The sequence below is a fragment of the Dermacentor albipictus genome, chromosome 3 (genome assembly GCF_038994185.2).
Source record: "Dermacentor albipictus isolate Rhodes 1998 colony chromosome 3, USDA_Dalb.pri_finalv2, whole genome shotgun sequence".
Classification (NCBI taxonomy): Eukaryota; Metazoa; Arthropoda; class Arachnida; order Ixodida; family Ixodidae; genus Dermacentor; species Dermacentor albipictus.
In genome coordinates this window covers 3035198-3058582 of record NC_091823.1, presented here as the reverse complement: position 1 = coordinate 3058582, position 23385 = coordinate 3035198, and the positions used below count along the sequence as shown (strand labels likewise).

General features: G+C 46.4%; 1 protein-coding gene across 1 annotated transcript in view; it reads left to right on the top strand.

The window, feature by feature from the left end:
- LOC135919927 (HHIP-like protein 1) overlaps window positions 1-22485 on the top strand; it is a 97674-nt gene extending 75189 nt beyond the window's left edge. The window contains exons 6-8 of the mRNA XM_065453942.2: window positions 21114-21247; window positions 21381-21476; window positions 22051-22485. Of these exons, the coding sequence (XP_065310014.1) occupies window positions 21114-21247; window positions 21381-21476; window positions 22051-22124 (304 nt within the window). The 3' untranslated portion in view covers window positions 22125-22485. The remainder of the gene's footprint in view (window positions 1-21113; window positions 21248-21380; window positions 21477-22050) is intronic.
- Window positions 22486-23385: the final 900 nt, after the last annotated feature.

Genomic DNA, 23385 nt, shown 5'->3' with positions numbered 1-23385 from the left:
AGTATTAAGACATATACATGGATATGTCGGTTTTTCACCTTGACACAAAAGTCACGAAACAAGAGTTGAGCAAACGGTCCCTGTGTCGTCGCAGGGTGTGAGAGGGGGCTAGTTGGTATTCCATGCTAAAGTGACTAGCGCAAGAGTGGACACGGGACACTAAAGAGGCGACAAGGATAAGCGCAAACTTCCAACTGGGCGCTTGTCCTTGTAGCGTCTCTCTATTGTCGACTCTTGCGCTAGTCACTTCAGTCCGTGTCGTCATCCGTTAGCATGCTATGACCGAAGCTGCTCGCAATATTACGTCACATTTACTGGCCACCAGGACAGGCACACCCTTGGGTACGACATATACAGTACTTGCAGTTAGTTTCGAAAGTAGTCTCCTATGGCGGCTATCCACGTGCGTGAAGCAAGAACGCTATTTAAAATTATTGTGCAGTAATATATGCGGGGTTTGTATGTTCTCCACATTGTCTACCATGTTGCCGTTCCGCCTTTATTATATAGCCGCAATGTAGACTAGCAGCTATCGAACGCCATAAAGGCTATCCACATATTCAACCCTTAATGACCATCGGTTACCTTCCCTCCTCATTACATGTTCTGCCCATGCCAATTTCTTTTTCTTGATTTCAACTCAGATGTCGTTAACTCGCGTTTGTTCCCTCACCCAATCTCCTCTTTGCTTATCCCTTAACGTTACACCCATCATTCTTCTATAATAAAGAAGAAGAGCACAGGAACAAGGCCAGCCAGATCGTCTCTTCGATGCCTGCTGTGCAACCAGTGGGTACCCGGCGGCGGTGGGAATCGAACCCACAGCCTCCCGCAGCCGAGGCGGGCGCTCTGCAACTAGGCCATGGCTGCGGTAATGAAGAATGGTAATGAAGAAGAAGAGCACAGGAACAAGGCCAGCCAGATCGTCTCTTCCATGCCTGCTGTGCAACTTCCTCCCGCACGAAAGCTTGGATTTGTGTGAGCAAGGAGGAACGATCAGAGAAGGCCGTCATGGAAGAGAGGGCCTCGTCAGCCACTGAGGGGCGCCTATAGTCAACTCGCGCTGCCTCCTCAACTCGTCGTAGCTTTGGCACAAGTTTATGAGCTCTGCTACGGTGCGCGGGCTCTTGGCTATCAACATTTGGAAAATGTCATGGGCGATGCCCTTCAAAATGTGCTTCAATTTGTCATTTTCCGGCATAGACGCATCCACACGTTTGCATAGGTCGAGAACCTCTTCAATATAACAGGTGAGCATTTCACGGGGTTGTTGCGCTCGCCCTCGTAACCGCTGCTCGGCGCGCAACTTGTGGACGGCAGGGCGACCGAAAACTGCAGCGAAACTGGTCTTGAACGCGGACCAGGACTGAAAGTCGGCTTCGTGATTCTTAAACCACAGGTGAGCCACTCCCGCTAGGTAGAATATGACGGCATTTAACTTGGCGGTATCATCCCATCGATTGTGCAAGCTCACCCGTTCGTACGTAGCCAACCAGTCATTGACGTCCTGTTCGTCCATACCGTTGAAAACCGCTGGATTGCGTTGCGGGACAGCGCCAGAGCAGGCAACGGGGGGTGGCGGCAGCGTCGGCCGGGGAGAGTCAAGCATGACGGGAGGCAGAGTCCGAGACCGGAGTTCCAGGGTGTAGATGTTCTTGAGTACCCCGCACCTCCACCAATTGTAATGGGTGCACTGAACAGGCAGGTGACGCAGAGCAGGAACAGTTGGTACCTCGAACGGCTCACACTCGTGCCAAGCACTGGCTATCCGGCTGGCCCACTGGTTGCACAGCAGGCATGGAAGAGACGATTTGGCTGGCCTTGTTCCTGTGCTCTTCTTCGTCATTACACTTCTTTCAATAGCTCGTTGCCTCGTCCATAATTTAAGTAGAATCCTTTTCGTAAGCCTCCAAGTTTCTGCCCCGTAGGTGAGTACTGGTAAGACACAGCTATTATACACAGACTGGATTCCAAGGGAAGGGAAGTGTAGCAGGGGGCGGCAGAAAGTTAGGTGGGCGGATGAGATTAAGAAGTTTGCAGGGACGACATGGCCACAATTAGTAGGTGACCGGGGTTGTTGGAAAAGTGTGGGAGAGGTCTTTGCCCTGCAGTGGGCGTAACCAGGCTGATGATGATGATGATGATGATGATGATGACATATTCAAGGAGCTCACGCGCAACTCCTGACACTTAATTGTATTCAAGAGTTGTGCGACTGCCCAGGACATCCTTAACGAATGTCACATAACTCATTATGAGGTTTTACTTGCCAAAACCACGATTTCATTATGAGGCACGCCGTAGTGGAGGATTCGGGAATAATTTAGACCACTTGGGATTTTTAACGCGCGCCTAACCCTAAGCACGCGGGTTATCGCATTTCACACCCATTTAAATACGGCTGCCGTGGTTGGGATTCGATCCCGAGACCTCGTGATTAGCAGCCGAACCGAATACAAGCTAAGCAACTACGGAGGGAAAGGAATGTTGGCAGTAGGAGGAAGGTGACAGCCGGCCCGTGAGACAATTTGTTCCCATCCTCATTGCTGGAGAATGGGTACCATCTGTCCAAGAATGACACCGTAGAATGCACTGTATTCAATGTGATGGAGTCCGCGTCCAATATTTCAGACCCGAATCATACTGTAATTACTGACGACCAGGCATCTCGCTAATACGTGCAGTCGTTTGACAGCTGCTGAGCGCTGGCGTCGGCCGCAGGACCTACTTGACCTTTGTTCAACACTTGCCGACATTCTCGCCTTATTTCGCACCATTGCGTTTCAGCTGAACTGCTTCAACAGCCGATTTATTTGTGCCAGAATTTGGCCACCCTGTCAACGTTATGGATTCCTAATTTTAAGTCATCTTTTTGTATTTAGGCTAAGGCTGTCGTGAAAATTCCAGCGGCTTCACCTTTCCCAAAATGCCCGCATTTTGGTCGGCCTCTGTTAATATTTTGGAGGATTTTTAATAGACGTGGATACCATTGCATGGCCCCCTGACCAAGCTGCTCAAAAAGTCGTTTTATATCCCTGAGGTCATGCGCAAGCTTCCGCCTTCTTGCCGTTCATCAACCTCCTGATTTCCCTGTCACCTGTATTCCATTTTGACGACTCAATTCCCACGGAAGTTGGCGACGATATGTCCATGGGATTAAAGCCATTTAAATCAATTCTACTGTGGATACGGCAGCCGCTTATGCTCACTGTGGATGGAAATGTTGCTCTAATGAGCGCCATTCTGAAGCATCTAAATTGATAGTCACAAAATTATGCGGATCCCACGTATGTGCGAATCGATGTAAGCAATGCTTTCTGTGTTTGTTGTCATTGTTAAACGTAATCTCCACAGAGTAGTCAGGCACCCTCTAATGAAATGCTGTCAATGTTTGCCTGATTACGCCCACCATTGTGATGCAGATAAACGTAACTCCAACTCATTTTCTCAGAAATAAACGCTGAATGAAACGCTGACATCATCCTGAACAAGATCAACAAGCGCCCTAGTGCTCGATCTTATGATGCCCCTATTCGTAAGCTTATATTCGTGATTTAGTTATTTGGAGGGGGGGGGTGAGAGCGATGTATTCTTATACCGTAGAAACATCCCTCGGACGTCTCTGATGTGCTCGTTTTTATTCTCAAGTACCCAATGAAAACTGTAATCGCTGCAACTTCATGATGTCCTGGTGGCAGGCCACCATGGCATGTCGCGCAAGTATGACCGCGCTGATTCATTTGGGTTGGCATATACTATTTGGTGCGTCATACTTCGCCACATGCATTTTTGAAGCAGAGCTTGAAAAGGGCGGCCAACTCACTACGTCCCTTTCCCCTGTTTACTTCCGCAAAGTGTGTGTCTATCGCTGTGGTTACCAAATACGCCCAGCGGTATGCTACCACTCAAGCCTTTCTGTCGGCTGAGCAACTGAAGTCACAGGCTTTCCTCAACACGGCGTCGACGTTCAATATGGCTATCCTCAATTACTTTTCGCGGACTTCGCTCACCGCCTTCTCTCCAATGTCATCTCCTATACTACTAGCTCCTGCAAGACACAACACAAACACGCAACGGCCTTAATGAAGTATCAATAACACGCTAGTTGAAATGCTGTCGATGTATATTTCCGCTGAGCAGCGGGATTGGAGCATGGTCCTGTCTATGGTGACATTATCGGTCTACAGCGTCGCTCAACAACACCGCTCGTTACTCATCACTTTTTTTTTGCCGACAAGAGTAGAGCGTATCTCCTCTGAATGTACTTTCGGCTTTAAGTGGGACCTTGCACGCCCGCTTATTCTGTTACGTTGACGGCGACCGTTGTCGTCAGGCTGCCGCCTAATTCTGAGCGTCGCAGTCACCAGAGTGTACAGAAAGCTGTCTTCCCAAACAAACCACCGGGATTCGAGCCCATCTCCCAAATGCAGCATCTTGCATTTGGGAGATGGGCACTCTAACCATTACGCTACCACCTGCCTGTACAAATTTCCGTTTCCCTGCCTTCCCACTTCTCGTTTTTGCCGCAGACGCAGGAAGAACGTATTCAGAAATGAAAAAAAAAGTAAAGATTGCTTGAGCCGCCAGTGACGCATGACTTTAACTTTGGCAGGTTACCCTTATTGGAGCGCATGTAGGCTTGCGGCTTCGTGCAGATGGTGGGTCGCGTTAGCTTTATTGTAAATTTGCTTTCACCAACTCTTTTAAGCTAGAACTGAAACGCCGGACAAAAATGAGACCTACCGTTGAATATTTTTCTTGTTTTCTAGGTTTAAATCAAAAACGCTCATTAACACAAATAGTGATTTTTTTAAGAAATGGCAAAAGGATACTATATTTCAAGGTCATGTTTTGCCAATACGGCCCGGCACCACGTATCGATGAAAGGGCATCACAGTGCCGATGCACGCGGCAGGTTACTGAATGAAGAAAACAGGAAACGACTGTTTTTCAGTTCTCGCAACATATTGTACACAGAACACAAGGCACCCACCACCATGACATTCTTTTTTTTTTTGACAACAGCGACACACAATGCCGGACTGATATATTTCCTATAGGGGTCTCATTTCATTTTTCATCGCAGAACCGCAAGCACAGTTGCGTCGCGCGTGCTTGCAGCCACGTACTGTAACCGTGCTCCTTTTCCTCTAACAATATGGCCGCCGGCGGCTTCAAGCGCTCCCGTAGGTGGCGGATCGGACTGTCACTCGAGAAGTTTAAATACATAACCTTTTTGCATAGAAACGACGGGATGATTGTTAACATCATTGCTCTCCAGACTGATCTTGATGAGCTAACTCATTGGTGCGGTAGGACAGATGGTAATTAACGCAGACACAACTATACATCTCAAGTTTACTTCCGCTGCTAAGGCGATTCTTAATGCCCACACATTTAATAATACTATCATTGAAACTTCAGCGTCGGTAAAATACCGCGGTGTAAATTTTAGCTCGTATTTATCCTGGAGCACTCATATTGAACTGATTACTACTAAACACTTAAAAAAACTTGGTCTTCTTAGACGCCGACTACACCAAGCCAACCAGGACACAAAACTACACGCATTCAACATGCTAATCAGGCCTGTGATAGAATACGCATGCGTGATCTGAAACCGTCATTATACCTATCTTGTTAACATGTTGAAATCTATACAAAACAAGGCTGCTCGATTCATCCGTTTCCGTTACTCTCGGTATCAAAGTGTAACAATACTGAAAATATCGCTCCGTCTCGCCTCTGGTCATGCGCAGAAAACACAGCCATTTATCTTTTTTCCATACTCTCTACCACAGCAACACACCATCCGCGAGTTCACATCTTCTCCCGGGTGCCGCACACACCGGCTTGTGTAGATCACATGAAGAAGACTAACCCATTTTCGCTCGGACAGAACGATACAAATACTCACTTTTGGTCCTGGCTATTGAAGAGTGAAATTCGCTTCCTTCTAGCATTGCGGATATCGCTGGAACATCATCATTTCAAAGAGATCTTTGGTCATGCTTAGAAAATTCCACTGTAGAATGATATGCGGGTTTTTTTTGTTTTTTTTTCATTGTTTGCGTGTGGGCCGTAACGTTCCGTGGAATATTAGATGACATGTTTTGTAACTTCTGAAGGTGCGATTTTCGTTTTGTTTTGTGGGCTTTGCTACATGTGCATTATTTAAGTACCTGTTCCTAGCCATTCTTTCCCCTGTCAACTTGTACCTGGCTTATTAACTTGTTTATTCCTGTCTTCAGCCGTTCATATTCTGTGTGGTATATTGTTAAGTTTTCTTTGATGAATCCCCCCCTACGTAACGCCCGCATTGGGCCTTTAGGTTATTGAAATAAAATAAATATTGTTGGCTTGGATATGTTTGGCACGAGGCCCAAGTCGGTACCCTGTCTTCTAACGCGTTGTTTTGTTTTCGTCTCTGTCTTGAAGGGACGCGCACCGTAACATACTGTAATGGTGCTTGCGTTGAGCGTATGTAAGGTGAGAAACGTGGTTCTAAAATGTCTGTTCACTAACTTGTGCAGTAAACCCATGTTTATAGTATTCGCGCAATAGTAAGAGTCACGAGTATGGCAACCGTAACCGCAAGCGCCACGTTATAGTCGTAACTTGTCGCGACAGCGTGGTTGAAATCCACTGACCCTGCCACTAAGAAATACGTGGCGAGGTATGGCTGATGAATAATTAATTGCGAAGATTGGTTTTCAGTAAACGTTTGTTACCAAGAACGGCGGGTGCTTATACTACCGTAAATGACGGATGCTTGGCGGTGACTCCAATCATTTACTCGCCACATCACAGGTCTACACTAGAATTGAACTGGTTTCACCAACTCTTGCTTATATTCTCTCGCCCCTAAACTGCGACTTTGCCTGCCACCCGACCTCCAGCTTTTCCTCTTTGTCCCCCGCTTCTTTCCCAATCTGCTGAGACGTGCTTCCACTGATGCTTGCTCTTCTTTTTTCTCAATAAATGAAGGCATTCATTCATGCATTCCTATGTTACTGCAGAAAATAGCGTGTCTTTACATAAGCACCCTCTCTCTCACCTGGACTCTCCAATCGCAAAACAAAGTTGCGGTGTTGCAAATGGCTGGGCGTCACATATACAATTTTCTACGAATGGCCAGTATCACGGCGGGCAATTTTTGGTGGGTGACGAGACAGTATATAGAACACCTTCTCTGCAATATCCACACTCAGTGCTCTGCTTCGTGAGCTACTATTAGCCGCTACTACGAAGTACGAAATGAAAGAAACCTAGCTGGGCTGGTCACGGACAGCTCTTTTTCGATTCGTGATGCGTCGATATAAGATATATATATTTCTTATATAAGCCTAAATGACAGCGATATAAGCGAGGTGAGTTACGCTAGTTCGTTGGTTTTGACTAACGACGCTCTTCACGCAGCACTTTCGTCTTATGCGTGTTTGCGAACGGGAATGAATGTAGGAGGGTAACACGCCTTCCTGAAATTAAACATTCGGAATAACTCTTTGTTTGACGGTTAGACATACGTTGAGGGCCCCCGATACGAACCACCTGCAAGTCTGTATCAGCTTGCAAAGAGGAACTCAGATTAAACGTTGTCAAGAGGATAGGCTTTTAATTATCATAGAGATATCTTTATTGAAATTCCTTACCATGAGGTGAAAGCCGACTAATAAGCATTTACATTTTCTGTGTCATTAAAACGTCCTGTTAATAAAAGGTTGCTGTGTTTCACAGCCTCCTAAATTAGGTTATAAAAAATAAATTGATGCGGTAAGTGTGTAAACGCAGACGCAAGAAAAGGCCTAGTCCGTTTCCAAGTATTCACTCGATGAAGATGGAGCGCCTCTATACTCTCACATTGTAGGGATGTCAAGAACAAAACACTTCCAAAGAGTGAGTCACGAATATATCTCATCATAAGGTGAGCTTGCGCTGGAAAAGAAAACGCTCAAAGCGCAACGATGGCTGCGCGCAAAGTGCTTCCTCTGATTCCTATCTACGGATCAAGGCGTCAGTTCGTCAGACTGAAATGCTCGTACATTGCAGCGCAATCTCGAGTCCTCAAATGTGACGGCGAATGTAGGCCAGTATTCGCTTCACGCGCGCAATCTGATAAGATAACGCTATTTCGCTATTGAATCCGTGACAACATACTGGATATTAGAAACACATGCAGGCGCATCTTGAGCTAACTGATAACTTTGGAACTGTGGTTAGACGCTAAAAAAAAAAAAAAGCTCCCCCCCCCCCCCCTTTAAAAAAGGAATACAGTTGCTTTCAATATTAGCTGAAAAATAGTGCTTGTCGTTCAAAAAGGGCCTCCAACACTGCACAGCGGCGCCGACATACAGGAAATTCAAGCGCGAACTATCAAACCAGCGTATCGTGGTTCAATGTATCCCAATAGTCCAGGAGCCAGTTCCACCACGGCTACTGTGTCGGAGCTCATATTTCATGTCAGCATTATTTGTCACAAAATCACAGTATTTTTTCTTTAGATCTTATAATTAGACCGCTAAAATACATCCAGCGGAAGCCTCATCTTAATATTTCAGTACTTTTCGTTCTAACGTGCACATCCGTGCTGATCCATATGTTACAAAGTACTGAAAATGTACCCAATGCTTTCCTCCAGGCAGCAGTTTTTATTCGTTATGATGCCAGGAAACCGAGCCTGATGCCACCAACGCTCAGGCTCTTAATCGGGAGCGCACACAATGTTCTCGCACACCTTGTGGGATGTACCGTAGCGCTGAGGTGCTTCTTGTATAATATATAAGAATCGGTTGTAAAGGCAGTCGTGCAAGGTTGGGCACATGTGCTTAAGCTCATGAAGTTGATTTGTGCCAAGATAACCTGTCCAAGCTTTCACACTTACTTTATAAGAAGTCTACAACACCATAAATATGCCGGCTGCTTTTAACTGCACGAAACAAAACTATTTATTTATTTATTTATTTATTTATTATACCCTCAGGGCCAAAGGCATTACAGAGGGGAGTGGGTAATACAGGTTACAAAGACAATAAATACAATACAGTGAATTTTGTTAGGACATAATTTCAACATTCTCCAAAACAAACAAAGGTTGTTAGTGCATCACGAAATCGTTGATTATCCTCAATGGCTGCAATATCGGGAGGGAGGCGGTTCCATTCAACAGATGTCTGGGGAAGGTATGATTGAAAACAAGCTTTAGTTCTGAAATGATACAAACAATGTTAACATCATTTTATCATTCGAGTGTTCAGATTTGTAATCTCTAGATGCGGAGTAAGTTGAGAAGTTGTTTGCGTAATTAACAAAGCTACGTTAATTAAATTTTCAGTAATGGTTCTTACGTGGCTAAAGAAAATGAGAAGTTTGGAGCCCGTCCTCGAGATTATGCAGCCAATCGAAAAACTTTCGACTAAACATGCTTCTGTAAGAGCCATGCAAACAAAAATTTTCCAAGTAAACACTCTTGGAAGGCGTAACTGACGCCGAAAAGGAACATCTGTAAAGCCACAGAAAGAACAGCAGTTCACGACGGGACACAAAGGAGGAACCACACACAAACTGCGCTAACAACTTCAAGCGCTGTTTATGTGATAATGAAGCAGTAGACCATCAGTCATTCCTTCCAAACCTGTAAAGCCAACCTGACCACATCTAGCCTTTCGGGATGCCGTCATCAATAGTATGGCCCCGCGAACATATTCCACGTGGCCTTATAGTCGCCTTCCATTTTTATTCATGCTGTTTTCTCGAAAGCAAGCAGTTTAAAGTTTTGGTGTCAATACGGCAGCGTACGTGTGCCGCCGAAAGCTTGCTTGGTCGCAGAAGCGATGCATGACGGAATGATGGTGCAGATTTAGCGCGCCGCTGGCATCAAGACAATGCGCCGCCGCCGAGGGAAGGAAGATAACGAAAGTGAACAGCTTGGCAGCTGCTCACGGAGCCGTGCCGATGGGGACGGTGCCATCATGACGAAATCTGAGCCGGCGATACTGATGGATGCAGCGTTTTTGTTTTCTTTTATTCTTTTATTCCTTTTTTTACAGCGAAGTCGTTAAGGGGAAGCTTTAACACGGGCCCTACTCCGACTCGGCCTATTCAAATAGATGTAAAACACCGAAACGCTTTTCTTAGATAACCCCTGGACCGATTTTAATGAAATTTGTTGGATTCGGGATAGAAAGGTAAATTCTAGTGACTATTGGAAGCGGAATTTCTATTTAGGGCCTGAATTTTGGTAAAAGATATTCAACAATTCGAAAGTGCGAAAAGTACACAAGCACGAAGTTTACAAATTATTAACTCCAGATAAAGAACTGATATCGCGATTCTGTAAACAGCATCCATTAGACAATTCCAGTATGCCGATTTATATCTTACGTGAAGTCGTTACGTTGTGAACAAGGGTTGTGGAAAAGCTGTGTTTCCATATTACTAAATTTTTTAAGATTGATGCGTAATATATCAATTTTGTCTGCTTTAGATGTGCTGTTAGATGCAGTGTACATAATTTTGATATCAGTTTTCTTTGCCGAAAGAGAGTTGTAAACTTGATGGTTTCGTTTTCTTAAAATTTGCCATTTTGGACAATATTGAATAAACAAATGATGACCTAATTCAAGAATTCGAAACCAACAGACACTAGATTTTAAGTTCTTGTTTTAAATGCAACAAACCTTGTCAAATTAGATGCAGTGGCTGTCAAGAAAAACGAATTCGCCTTTTACATTTATTTAGATAGGACCACCAGAGCTAAAGCTTCCTCTTAAGGGCTACTTTCTCCACTATCGCGTCCGCGTGTAGAGCCAAATCCTGAAGGTAGCGTAATACCGGCCCGACCCGCAGCGGTGGTGAAGCATGCGTTCAGCGCTCCCCATATGTGGGCTGATCCCGAATGTAACGCCATGCCGGGGAGACCCGCGACGGAGGTGAAGCAGGCGTAAAGCACTCCCCATACGTGGGCCGATCCCGAAGACAGTGCAATGCGGGGCCGACGTACGGTGGAGGTGCAGTTCACCATTAAGGGACCCACATACACAGCTTTGCAGGTCATGTTTCTTCCCAGAGTGGAAGGGCACTGAGATTTTTTAGTTATCCGCGCTTATCCTGCATGCGTCTGCGACGGAAACAAGAAGCAGGTATGCCTGGAAAATCTAAGTTGGTGGAAGCAGGTGGTAGCGGAGAGGTTAGCATACTCAGCCCCTGCACGTACTTATATCTGCATTGACATGGGTTCGTGGTAGTGGTAGCGACCAAAGCTCTACTTTTTCTGCGTACTCTAGTCATTGTGAAACTAAGGATGTGCTTAGCATGCCCAGTCACTGAATGCAAATTGCAGCAGTTACGAGTGGTGGAATCCCGCTGGGGCTGATTGTGAAGAAAGCTTCCTTTCTCTGTCCGCTCTCGCGATGGTGAAGCTAAAAATGAGGAGGAGGCCTGACGGACACAATGTTGATCGTCACCATAACAGAATGGATGGACGACCTGCGGAAAGGACAAGGCACACCAAGTTTTTAGCACTTAATTTGTCCTACGGTAAAGCGCTACAATGGCTAGTATGCCCTCATGGGAATGGTACACCGAACTGCTTCTCACTGCTAACACTGGACTGATACTAAGAAAATACTCCGTCCGCAGGCACCACGCTACACTGAAATTAGCAAAACAATGTCAGTTTATAAACTGATATTGCCAATTATCTGGTGTCCTTCTTGTGTGTGTGGAGGGCATAAAGGTCCTGGCAATGAAATGGTAGTATTTTCGTTTTTGCTGCAGTTGCACACAAACAAAATTCTTTGAAGTAATGCGACAGCGATCTACCGGCGGAGAAGACCAATCCACAAATTAAAGATAATTGCTGGTTTCAGATCTTCCAATTTACTTTGCGCTTACTACCATCTGTAATATTTTTCTTTTTGTGCTCTTATAAAGAAGAAAACTCCACATTACTACAATATCAACAACCGTACACAAAATAGACTGGCTTTGAAGCTGTGACCACGCACCGCACTTTTATACATTTAGCACATGTAGTGTTGGGCAACACGTTTGAGCAAAATGATTAGGTTTTCGGTCAAAGCACTGTGACAGGCGGGAAAAACTCGTTGTCATGCCCGGTCGAAACAATACCATCTGATATCTTATTTACTTATATTCATTTTTGAAAAATCACTATAACCGTTTATACATTTGCTTCGTATGAGTTATATACTAGCTTGCCTCGTCATTCTCAAAAATCTATTCTCTTTTCGGGAGACGGCCTTCGTGAAAAACGACGCAACATGACAGTAAAACATTCAGCAAGGCTCTATCCAATGATTCGCGAAATAGTGCGCTGAGAGCGTGTCGACTAGCGTGCGAGTGAAAGTTGAATTATGATAGTTGTCAGCTTGTGTTGCCTCTAGCACGAGCGAGTAGTGTTAGCAATGACATTGGTGTGAAAATGGTCAGCTCAGTCTGCGATTTGTTCATGTGATCTCCGCATTGAACGTCGCAGTTGTCACGATGAGAATACTTCTGTGACATTATCAGCCCAGTGGGGTGGGAAGGCTCGAGTGGTAGCTCACCTTGAGGGGTATTAGGTAACAATTATTAATATACATACTTTGCGATGATGAAAAAGATGCAGAAACACGACTGGTGTTGTCTAACTATTCGTAAACAGGCCCCCCAAATTTCAATTGGCCCACCCCCAAACATTAGATAGGCCCACCCCCAAATTTCAAGTTGGCACACCCTCAAATTAAAATTGGCCCACCCCCCAATTTTAAGTCGGCCACGCCCGATTTTTTTTCGCCCAGCCTTAAACTTGGAGTTGGCCCATCCCCAATTTCAATTGGGCCACCCCTAATTTTCAAGTTGGTCCACCCACGAATTTCCATCAATCGTCCCCCCAAATTCCAGTCGACGCACCCCAAAATTTAGGTTGGCCCACCCCCATATCGCCCCCAAGTTCAGATTGACCGACCCCGAGATGGCCCCCACATTTAGGTAGGACCAACCCCATATCACCCCCAAATACAGATTGGCCCGCCTCCACAACACCGCCAAATTTATATTGGCCCACTCCAATACCACCTGCAAATCGAGGTTGACCCACCCCTATATCAGCCCCAAACTAATGCTGGCCCACCCCTCGATCACCTCAAATTTAGGATGGCCCACCGCAAATCATACCCCAATATAGGTTAGTCCACCCATCACCTTCGCCCGCCCCCCAATTCAGCTTGGCCCTGTCAAACATCACCCCCATGGTTAGGTTAGCGCGTCCCCATGTTACCTTCAAATTTAGGTTGGCCCACCCCCATATCATCCTCAAATCCAGGTTGGCCCACCCCCATATCAGCCCCAAACTTTGCCTGGCCCACCCGTCTATCACCTCAAATTTAGGATGGCCCACCGCAAATCACTCCCAAATTTAGGTTAGCCCCCCTACCTCCCCCCCCCCCTCGATTCAGCTTGGCCCAGCCCCATATCACGCCCATGGTTAGGGTGGCCCACCCCCCATATCACCCCCAAATTTAGGTTCTCCCACCCCCATATCATCCCCAAATCCAGGCTGGCCCACCCCCTTATTCCCCCAAACTTAAGCTTACCCACCCCTATATCACGTCAAATTTTGGTTGGGCCACCCCCATATCAGCCTCAAATTCAGCTTGGCTAACTACCATTTCACTCCAAATTTAGGTAGGGCCACTCCCATATCACTGCTAAATTCACCTTGGCCCAAATTTATGCTGATGCCACTTCCAATTTCAAGTTGGTCACCCCAACCCTTTTTATGAAGACCTATATATTTATATGGGAAATGCGTCAAGCTTATGGCGTTACAGGTACGATATTGCACGATTTTGCTACCAAATTGCTGGGGTACTACACAAAGAATGCTGCGCATTAAAAGCAAATGCACCGAACGACGGACTTTTATTCAAATGGTTTTTTACGGCCACACCTACGGATTGATACCACTTGGCTGTAGGGAACACATTAACAGTAGCTACTAATCCAGACGCTGCACATCTCCTAGTTGGTGCATCTCTTATTTGGATGAATATTTAGAAATAATTAACGTTCGGGCAGCGACTCAGCCTAGCAGACCCTTTGTTCCACACGAATGTTGCATAGGAATGGCACTGGCCACCGGGTAACATTGTGGCACAGCTGGACGTCATTCGCTCGGAGTGTGTGCCATTAAGGACAGCCGAAAGTCGAAGAAAACGGACCTTCCAGAAGAACGCAATAAGAATAGCCATCTTGTTCTTGCAGGTTCCACGCTACAAAGCACGAAAGTTTTTTTTTTCATAACACAAAGCCATGCGCAAGCTTCTAGTTATGTTGTCCAATGAATGAAACCTTCATAAAAGCGATGACTTAACAAATGAACACGATACTGTTACGTTTTACGAGGAAAAACAGAAAGCATAATATTTCAAGGGCACCACTGGAAAACCAGAACCGAAAGCAAGTCTTGAGCTTTGTGTTTATGCCATTTGGTAGGAGACTATAAGCCCTATGCGGCTTTCAAAAAATGCGCTGCTGAAAAACCAAAACCGAAAGCAAATCTTGGGTTTTGTCATTCTGCCATCTAGTGAGAGACTACAAAACTAGGTCCTATGCTGCTTAAAAAAAAAAAAAAACCGCTGCGAAGAAGGAATCGAACCACGGCCGCCCGTGAAGCGGGACGAAAGGTGCTCGCTATTCTACCACTCGGCCACGGCTACCGAGGCTTCGCCAAAGCGTACGCTTATGTTTTTATAGATGCCACGGCAATTTTCACGACAGTGTTACAAAAATCGCTTTCGGGAACAGTCTTACGCCATATGTGGAGAGTCGAGAGAGGCATCAATCGAAAGCTGAGTCTCCGGACTACATACGCTGCACTGCGTATTAGGATAGACGGGATAGTTTTATTACAGTCATCGTTCTTGCCTCAAAAATCGAGCACAAATTTTCATCGTTTCCATAGGCTTCCATTGCTAAAACTTTAAGTGCTGTGGGAACAAAATTTTTACGTGCCATAGAGTGATCACTATATTTGGCTCGTGTGGACTGTCATCCAGAACACGTTTGTTACCTGCGTTTTTCAATAATCGGCCTGCAGCTTTTGTTATTCGCAAAAAACCCGCTCGTTCCATTGAAAACGCGCTAGCTTCGTGCCGGGCCCGCTTGGGGCGCTAGTAGGTACGTGTCCAGAAAAGCTGGATATGATCTCAAGCGGTGACTTTCCAGGTTTCAGAATGGGGATCAAGCGGCTCGATTTCCATTGTTTAGGAACGGCGCCGTTCTGCCAAGACTCATTGTAGTAGTTGAGAAGCTCATCACGTGCCTCATGTCCAAGGTGGCATAGGGCAGCATACGTGATGCCATCAGGTCCTGGTGACGAAGAACGCCTGCAAGTCGCCAACGCAGCATCGAGCTCTTCGAGTGAAAAGAGCACGTTGATTTCTGGTACACGTGCCTCAGGGATGTCATTCAATGCTGCGTCAGTAATGATGGCCACGGACCCAGCAATCCGTGCGCAGAACTCTTCAGCCAATTGAAGTTTCGAGCGAAGTTGGTAGAGGGCCAGAGCAGCGAAGGGCTTCCTTTGATGCGGAGATGAGCGAAGACCCCTAACCGTTCTCCATATGTGCGAGAGCGATTTTCGGGGATCAAGCGACTGACAGAATGTTTTCCATCGCTTATCTTCCAATTTATCCATGCGACGTTGGATTTTCTTTTGTATGCGTCGTGAAGCCCTCAGATCCAAGACGGACTTCGTGCGCCGATACCTCCTCTCCGCCTGTCGGCGTGCCGCACGCAGCCTATCCAGTTCCACGTCCAAGTCTGTTCGCCTTGTTGACCTTGTAAGCGAGCACATGGACGTTTTCAATGCCTCTGCGATTGTTTCTTCGATAGTGTGTGAGAGGCCTTCCCGACAAGTGTCATCAATATCATTCTTAAATTTTGTCCAATCAACTGTACGCAACACAGTAGAGGAGCGTTGCTCAATTCCTCTAATCGTTATGTATGTTGGAATATGGTCGCTTCCATGTGTTTCTACGTCTGTAAACCATTGGACGCTCGAGGCAAAGCGCCGTGACACCAAAGTCAAGTCCAAGCAGCTACTGTAGTTCGTGCCTCGCAGAAATGTAGGGCTGCCGTCATTTACACAGCACAAATCATGGTCGGCAGCAAAGGAGGCAAGGCTCCTGCCTTTGGAGTCCATTTTAGTGCTTCCCCATAGCTGGTGATGCGCGTTGAAGTCACCTGTGATAACCCAGGGACCATTGTTCATTAGTAATATTTTCTTAAGTCGTTCGCCGTCAAAGTGACCCGCTGGGGATATGTAGGCACCAATTAGTGTAAATGACACATTCTTCTTTTGGACATTTAGGCAGACGTATTGGTTGTCGTCATGAGGCTCTATTGCGTTAGCGACATATGTGAAGTCCGTGCGGATGTAGATGATCACTTTCGTGCTCGCACCGCATGTGGACGAGACGAAAGATTCATAACCGGACAGTCTGAGTGGAGTTGACGTATTTGGTTCGCAAATGACCAGTATGGGGAAGCGATTTGTGAAAATGAATTGGCGAAAGTCTGATATACGGGTCCTTAGACCCCTGGCATTCCATTGAAAGATCGACGCACTTTTAAGTTCAGTGCGGAAGGGGACTATTGGTCGAGCCATGGTGCTTAAACGATGCTAGCAAGCACTGGATTTAGTGCATCCAGTATTTGCAGAGCGCTTCGAGCAGCTGGTGTTTGCAGCTTGTTCAGTATAATGTGCATTGTATTAATTAGCGATTGCAGCATATCAGCCACCTGCCTGTCTTGGTCGCACACATCGCCGACAGTAGACGTCGGGGGTTGTCCAGCGAAAGTTTGCTGTGATTCTGTTGGTGAATGTAGTCGTTTTGGTAGAGCCGGCCAAGATTCGGCAGATGTAGCCTTCTCAGTGGACTTGCTCTTCGCGGTCCTTTCCACATTGTCTGGCCTAGGCGGTGGAGGAGGAGGTGGTGTTGTAGGAAGTGGCATGCGCCTTCCTTGAGAAGCCTGTCTTGAGAAGCGCCGGTGACGTGAACGTCGCTTCCTGATTTTTTCGGCGGCTTCGCGATGAGATGAATGATCTCTCGCCATCTCTTTCAAGATGGCCATTTCCTTCTTAATATGTGGGCATTTCTTCGATGAAGCTTCATGTGATCCTCCGCAGTTTGAACACTTCACCACAGTCGCGCCACATTTATCTGCAGCGTGGGGCTCTCCGCAGCGGGGGCATGCTGCCTGATTTTCGCAGACGCTGCTCACGTGTCCCAGTTTCATGCATTTGCGGCACTGGAGAGGTTTCGCAATAAAAGGCCGCACTGCATGTCTGAAGTGTCCAACCTTGACATGCGACGGTATATGTTTGCCCTTGAATGCTATTTTCACGCAGCGCGCGAACTGCCTAGCCGCTTAACATCAACGATGACCTCATCATTGGCTGGCTTGATAAGAATCGGCAAGCCGTTATGAAGGATGGCGACGTCTACGTCGTAGATAACGCCGGTGACTACGTCAGATCCCAGAGGGATGAAAGAGCGCACCTGAATGCCATCGAGGTCCGTTACGCTGCGTAGAGTGGTCAAAGCAGCCGCATGCTGGACATCAACCGCCAGAAGATTTTTTCGGGTGTTCACTCGAATGTCTGATATTTCATTTGGCACCAAGGCTTCCAGTGACATCGACACAGATTGCCTGTTAAGTAGCTTCATGTTGACGTTGGGAAGCAGGGGCACAAAGATGATGGTATTGGCGTCCGGCCTCTGTGTCTGTCTCACTGTTTGCGTGCTTGACGATGAGGGCGTCCTGGTGTTACGTCGCTTCGCTCTGCGGCTCTGTACAAGCTGGAAGTCGTCATCGGAAGTGTCCTCACTGTTGAGAGAGTAGACATGGGTGTCCTCGCTGTCGGTGTCGCTCTGCTGACCGATCCGCTTCCTGGAGGCGGCCGCCACTGCCGCCGCCGTCACCGGCAGACGTGCGGGGTCGTCCACTTCCATTGCGACTGAGCAGGGAGCGAGGACCAGCGGATGAACTTAGCTTTTCACAGAAATAACCCGGAGCTAGAAAGAACAGCGCTGTATCAAAAGACCCAAGTGGAAAAGGAGCTGGTGCTGACAAATTTAAACTGGAAGAAAGCGGAAAATTCCTAAGCGCACAGCCACAGGGCTAGACGAGGTTCCCATAAGGCTGATAAATGAACTAGGAACAAAAAGTAAGGAAGCTCTGGTGAAAGCAGTGGAAAAAACTTTAAAAGATAGACGAATACCAGACAGTTGGCGACAAAGTAGAATGAATTTAATTTATAAAGGTAAGGCGGATAAAGACAGAATTCACTCGTATGGACCATTGACCATTACGTCAGTAATATACAGGCTAGCAATGCAGGCAATCAAATTAAAGCTTCAAGCATGGGCAGAGAATAATGGCATTTTGGGAGAGCTTCAGCATGGCTTCATAATAGGTAGGCGTTTGGATGATAACTTGTTTGTTCTTACTCAGTGTATTGAAATATCAAAAGCAGAAAGCAGACCGTTGTATGTAGCCTTTTTATACATTGCAGGAGCCTACGACAACGTAGACCGCAACATTTTGTGGGATATTCTGGAAGGGGAAGGCTTAGTTAACGATTGTATACAGCTTTTGAGAGAGATTTACCTAGAAAATACCGTTTGCGTTGAATGGGAAGAGATGAGGAGCAAGGAGAAAGTGTTCAGGTATCTGTACAGGAAAAACATTGATTCACAGTGGAGGAAAAGAACTAGGAAGCTTACCAGCAAGTATGCGGCCTGTAGGGTGAGCAACACAGCAACAAAGAAGGTCAAGTGGAAAGTCAGAGAGGCTGAATTAATCTTATGGGTGGCGGCAATGAAAAAAAAAAAAAACTTGCCACGAGTAACTACTTAAGAGGAAAAAACGAAATCAGGAAAGAAACCATTTATGATAACTCAAAGGGAAGCTCATTACTTTTCGAAGCGAGATCGGGATGCCTTAGAACACGCACCTATAAGGGGAGATATATGAAGAAAGAAGAAGCATGTGCTTGCTGCGGTAAAGGTAGGGAAACTGTGGAGCATGTTTTATTAAAATGTGAAGACGTCTACCCAGCGGTGGATTTAGGCACCACTGGCCTCCTTGAAGCCCTTGGGTTCAGCGGGAGCAATGGTAAAGCAAACATGTCCGCAATAGACATTAGTAAGAGGCGATTGGAGGATTGGTGGAAGAAAAGTAGGGAAACGACAACAGACGGAGACGTACAAAAGCACAGTTCGCAATAGGGGATCAGAAAATTTGGGCGTGGTATTTCATAGTTTTTTTCGTTTTTCGTTGTTTAACCTAGGTAGGATATTAGGCAGTATAGTAGCAAGAGCTTGGTGGCGCAGCCCACCGCCCAGGGGACGCTCATAACATACATACATACATACATACATACATACATACATACATACATACATACATACATACATACATACATACATACATACATACATACATACATACATACATACATACGTCCGTCCGTCCGTCCGTCCGTCCATGCATCCATCCATCCATCCATCCATCCATCCATCCATCCATCCATCCATCCATCCATCCATCCATCCATCCATCCATCCATCCATCCATCCATCCATCCATCCATCCATCCATCCATCCATGGATGATGGCAATTTGGAGTGGGCAGAATCTATGTTAAAAATACAAGGCAAGCAGTTGGATTAAGACAACTGTGTCGAAAAGCACAGTGACAGTAGATTAGTAGGCTATATAGTTGGCTATGTTGTCAGAAAGTCTTTAAAAATTTTTCACGCCTAGAATGCGCCTCTCGCCTTTGTATTTTGCCCTTATACAAGCAGATTGTGATGGAAATTCCATACTAACAAGGCAGTTTGATCATGGGGGCTTGATCTACCCTTCTTAAGCTGTTGAGGAGCTTGTTTGCAATGTTGAGGATACATTTACTGTGTATTTCAGCAGGAATAAGCTTCATGCTGGAAGCATACGGTCTGCTTTTTGCATTTCCTTCAGGGAGCGAAGCTTAAAGAAGTACATGGGTTGCAGTGAGTATGGGTGGAGTTTGACAACAAATACAATAAGGTTCTATGCACTGACGAGGCTGCACTTCTTTGCAACAGCAAAGAACATGGAACGGAACACACAAAGAGAAAAGCAGGAGCTCCTGAAAATGAGGCGATGCCAGTAGAACGACAGTCGCGAATATGCTCCCCGCCTTTGTACACACCTACCTTCATTGTGCAACAACAAAAAAAAAAAAACTTGTAGCATAGGTTTGAAAGCGCTCCCCATACAGCGTTTTTGCGAACCACAGTGCTCAATTTTGTAAAGCTGCAATAAACTATATGCACGAGACGAACAGAATGCATTTAATTTCCTCTCTCCACAATTGTGGGCTGATTGGTGTCGCATCTCCCGTGAAAAAAAAAAAAAAATACCAACCCCATTTTATTACGGCTGCTTGCGTAGCTTCCGTCACTGGTTAAAATGGCAGCACAACAAAGACGAAGACAAGGCACATAGAAACACATGACAAGCGCACCCTCTCGTTTCTTTGTCTCTTTATCTCAGTTACCTGCCGTCATAACCAGCTATGGGCGAACTAGCCCAAAACAAAGTTTTATTTCATCACTCGTCTGCGATAAGCGTGCTCGCTAATTTTGTAATGTTGACTGGCCCCCATAGATTATTGCATGCCTGTTCCGTGAACTTGCAAATCGGCGGAAAGCGCCGGTCACTTGCCCGCTGAAAAGCGTGCCGGAGCCCGCAAGAGCAGCCCGCCAGCGAGTGCTGGTGCCATCTGCCGGAGCATAGCAAAGTATTTCATGTCGGCTCGCGCGTTCACGACACTAGGATAACCTTCTAGCCTCTATAGCACAACTGAAGGCTGGGCCGGCACCATTTTGACAAAAAGATTCAGTCTCGTGTAAGGGCAGCACCTCGTCAAAATTGTGAAGAAAGTGCAGCCCTTATACGAGTCTATAGGGTGTCTGAACTTCGTGATTTACCGGAATGCCTGCGACCTGTTTGTGTGTGTGCTCACAAAGTGACGGTTTCTGCGTTCACTTTGCCCCTAGGTCGCTTCATGCACTGAACCCGGTGGCAGAACAGAGCACGTGGATCTCCGAAGACCTTTGTCTCAAAGCATGCGATGGTCAACGGAACAGTCCTGCAGCATTCTACGTGCTCGCAATATCGACGGACGCTGACGGTATATAATAATATAGTGGGCATTGCCATGCTCCATTCTCATTCTTAGTATTGATGTTTGAACGTGCTATTATTGATTTGACAGAAGCACTTATAAGTGGCGTGCGCCGGCTTTTTCCTCTCCCTAACTGCAGATGAACCATTGATACTGACCACGACTGACCTGAGGAATAATGTTCCAAGTGGAGTCGTCTACCGTCTCAAGGACGACGACTGCCAAGGGTCTCAAGGTCCGTGCTTTCGAGCTAGTAATCGGCTATATGGGAAGCGAAAATTGCGGTCCGGGCTTTTTGAGTGCCTGCCGCGAGCGCGATTTCCAGAGCCCCTGACTGGGCGAGATAGGATGTTCGAAAGCAAAATGTTATATTCATCGTACGAGCAAGCTTTCATTCTATAGCGGTACTTAGCACCCTCAGACATTTTCAAAACGATGCACTAGAAAGTGACCAACTGGTATGGGAAACAACGCTCTGTAATCAGTGTGAAGAAAAAAAAAATAGACCCCACTTTCCCGGCTTACGTGCATTGTCAGCCAAAAAATGCTGTCACGTCGATGGTTAAAGCGAGTCAATTACTTGAGCTTTCCGGCTAAACAACCCTTGGGTCGTCTCATAGATGCCTGCTTATTTTATGCTAGGCGAGACCGCAAATCACGGCTTGCTTCAATGATTCTCTGCAGTCCACGGAACAATATGTCTGCCACATGTGCTGTCAGATAACGGATGTACACGAAGGACGACCACAAATAGCGATAAAAGGGCCGGTAGCCGAGTTGTTTCCCTACCGCTGTCTTATCGAACGCAGGTTCCTTCCATGCCACGGCGGGGATCTTCGGGCCGGCCATCTTCATGGTGGCACTGGCGTTCGCGGCTCCCTAAGCCTGGAGGCCCGCCAAGGGCTCTCTGGGATATATCAGCGGCGCTAGTTGACTGTCGCGCGCACAAGCTTTCGATATGGCTGCTGTTGCCGCCGTGAGTGTTCAATTGAGCTTTCTGTGCATCTGGTGCCGCCTTCTCGTACTGCTTCCCTATTACATCTGGTGAGACAACTGGTGAGATACGGGCACACGGCCTCCACCGACGGGCTGTCATGGTCACCAGCAGGCTCGCTTCCACTCCAGTTACGCAAGTAAAAACTGTTGGCCGTTCACATGCGAATATATTCACAGAGAGTGTATACATGGTGCAATCCTTACTCATGTAATGTCGAATAAAATTACTATTTCCGTCTTGAATTCAACACTCGTGTCAGCGCAGCTATTTAAGGGTAGGTAGAGACTTTAACCCGAAATTTTGATTTTGTCATTTTGCACGCTTTTGATAGTGCATGCCCGTTAGCTTTAAAAAATATAGAGCACTTGGGTATGCACAACTTCCAAAATACTTATTTAATTCATTTTAGTTCTCGCGTCGACAACGAAAGTCGTCGACTCTGAATTTCGACGAAGCTTTCATCACACAAAGACAACTTTTTTCATCACCTCACACTTTCATCACATGAAGACAGAAAGTTTTGGTTTTGATTTGGCTACCTTCTTGTTCTATGTAGTGCAGAGCCATTAGGAAGCCGAAAGAAAACAGCAAAGGAAGAACCACAGAAACGAATAGAAAGAATACAGTAGTGTCGAGTATGAAAAAAGAAACGTCTTCCTTGGATGCTTGATAAGTCCAGCGACTTTCCACTACGTTATTCGCATTTTCCTTAGAACTAGGTTTTAGGACACTTGTGCATGGGCGGGGAGGGGGGGGGGAGTGTCTGGAAAAAAGAAAGCTGCTGGGTGTAGGTGAACTAAATTTACTTCACACTAGAGTTAGTGGGCTCGTAGGACCATGGTAGTAGAATAAATATCTACAATATAATGGAAGTTTAACAGTCAAATAAAAAGCATGTCATAGTTTAGAAGCGATGGTCCCATTGACATTGGGACCATCACTTCCGAACAGCGCAAGGACCTCTGGATTGCCTCCATCCTAGACTTCCTCACTGATCCGTCATCGCAGCCAACCACTCGTGCGTTGCGCCGTCAAGCTCCTCATATCGCCGTTCGTGACGACCTGCTTCAACAACGCACTTATACCTCTGACGGCCGCCAGGCGTTATTAGTAGTTCCTCGACGCCGGCATTGTGAAATCTGCGCGT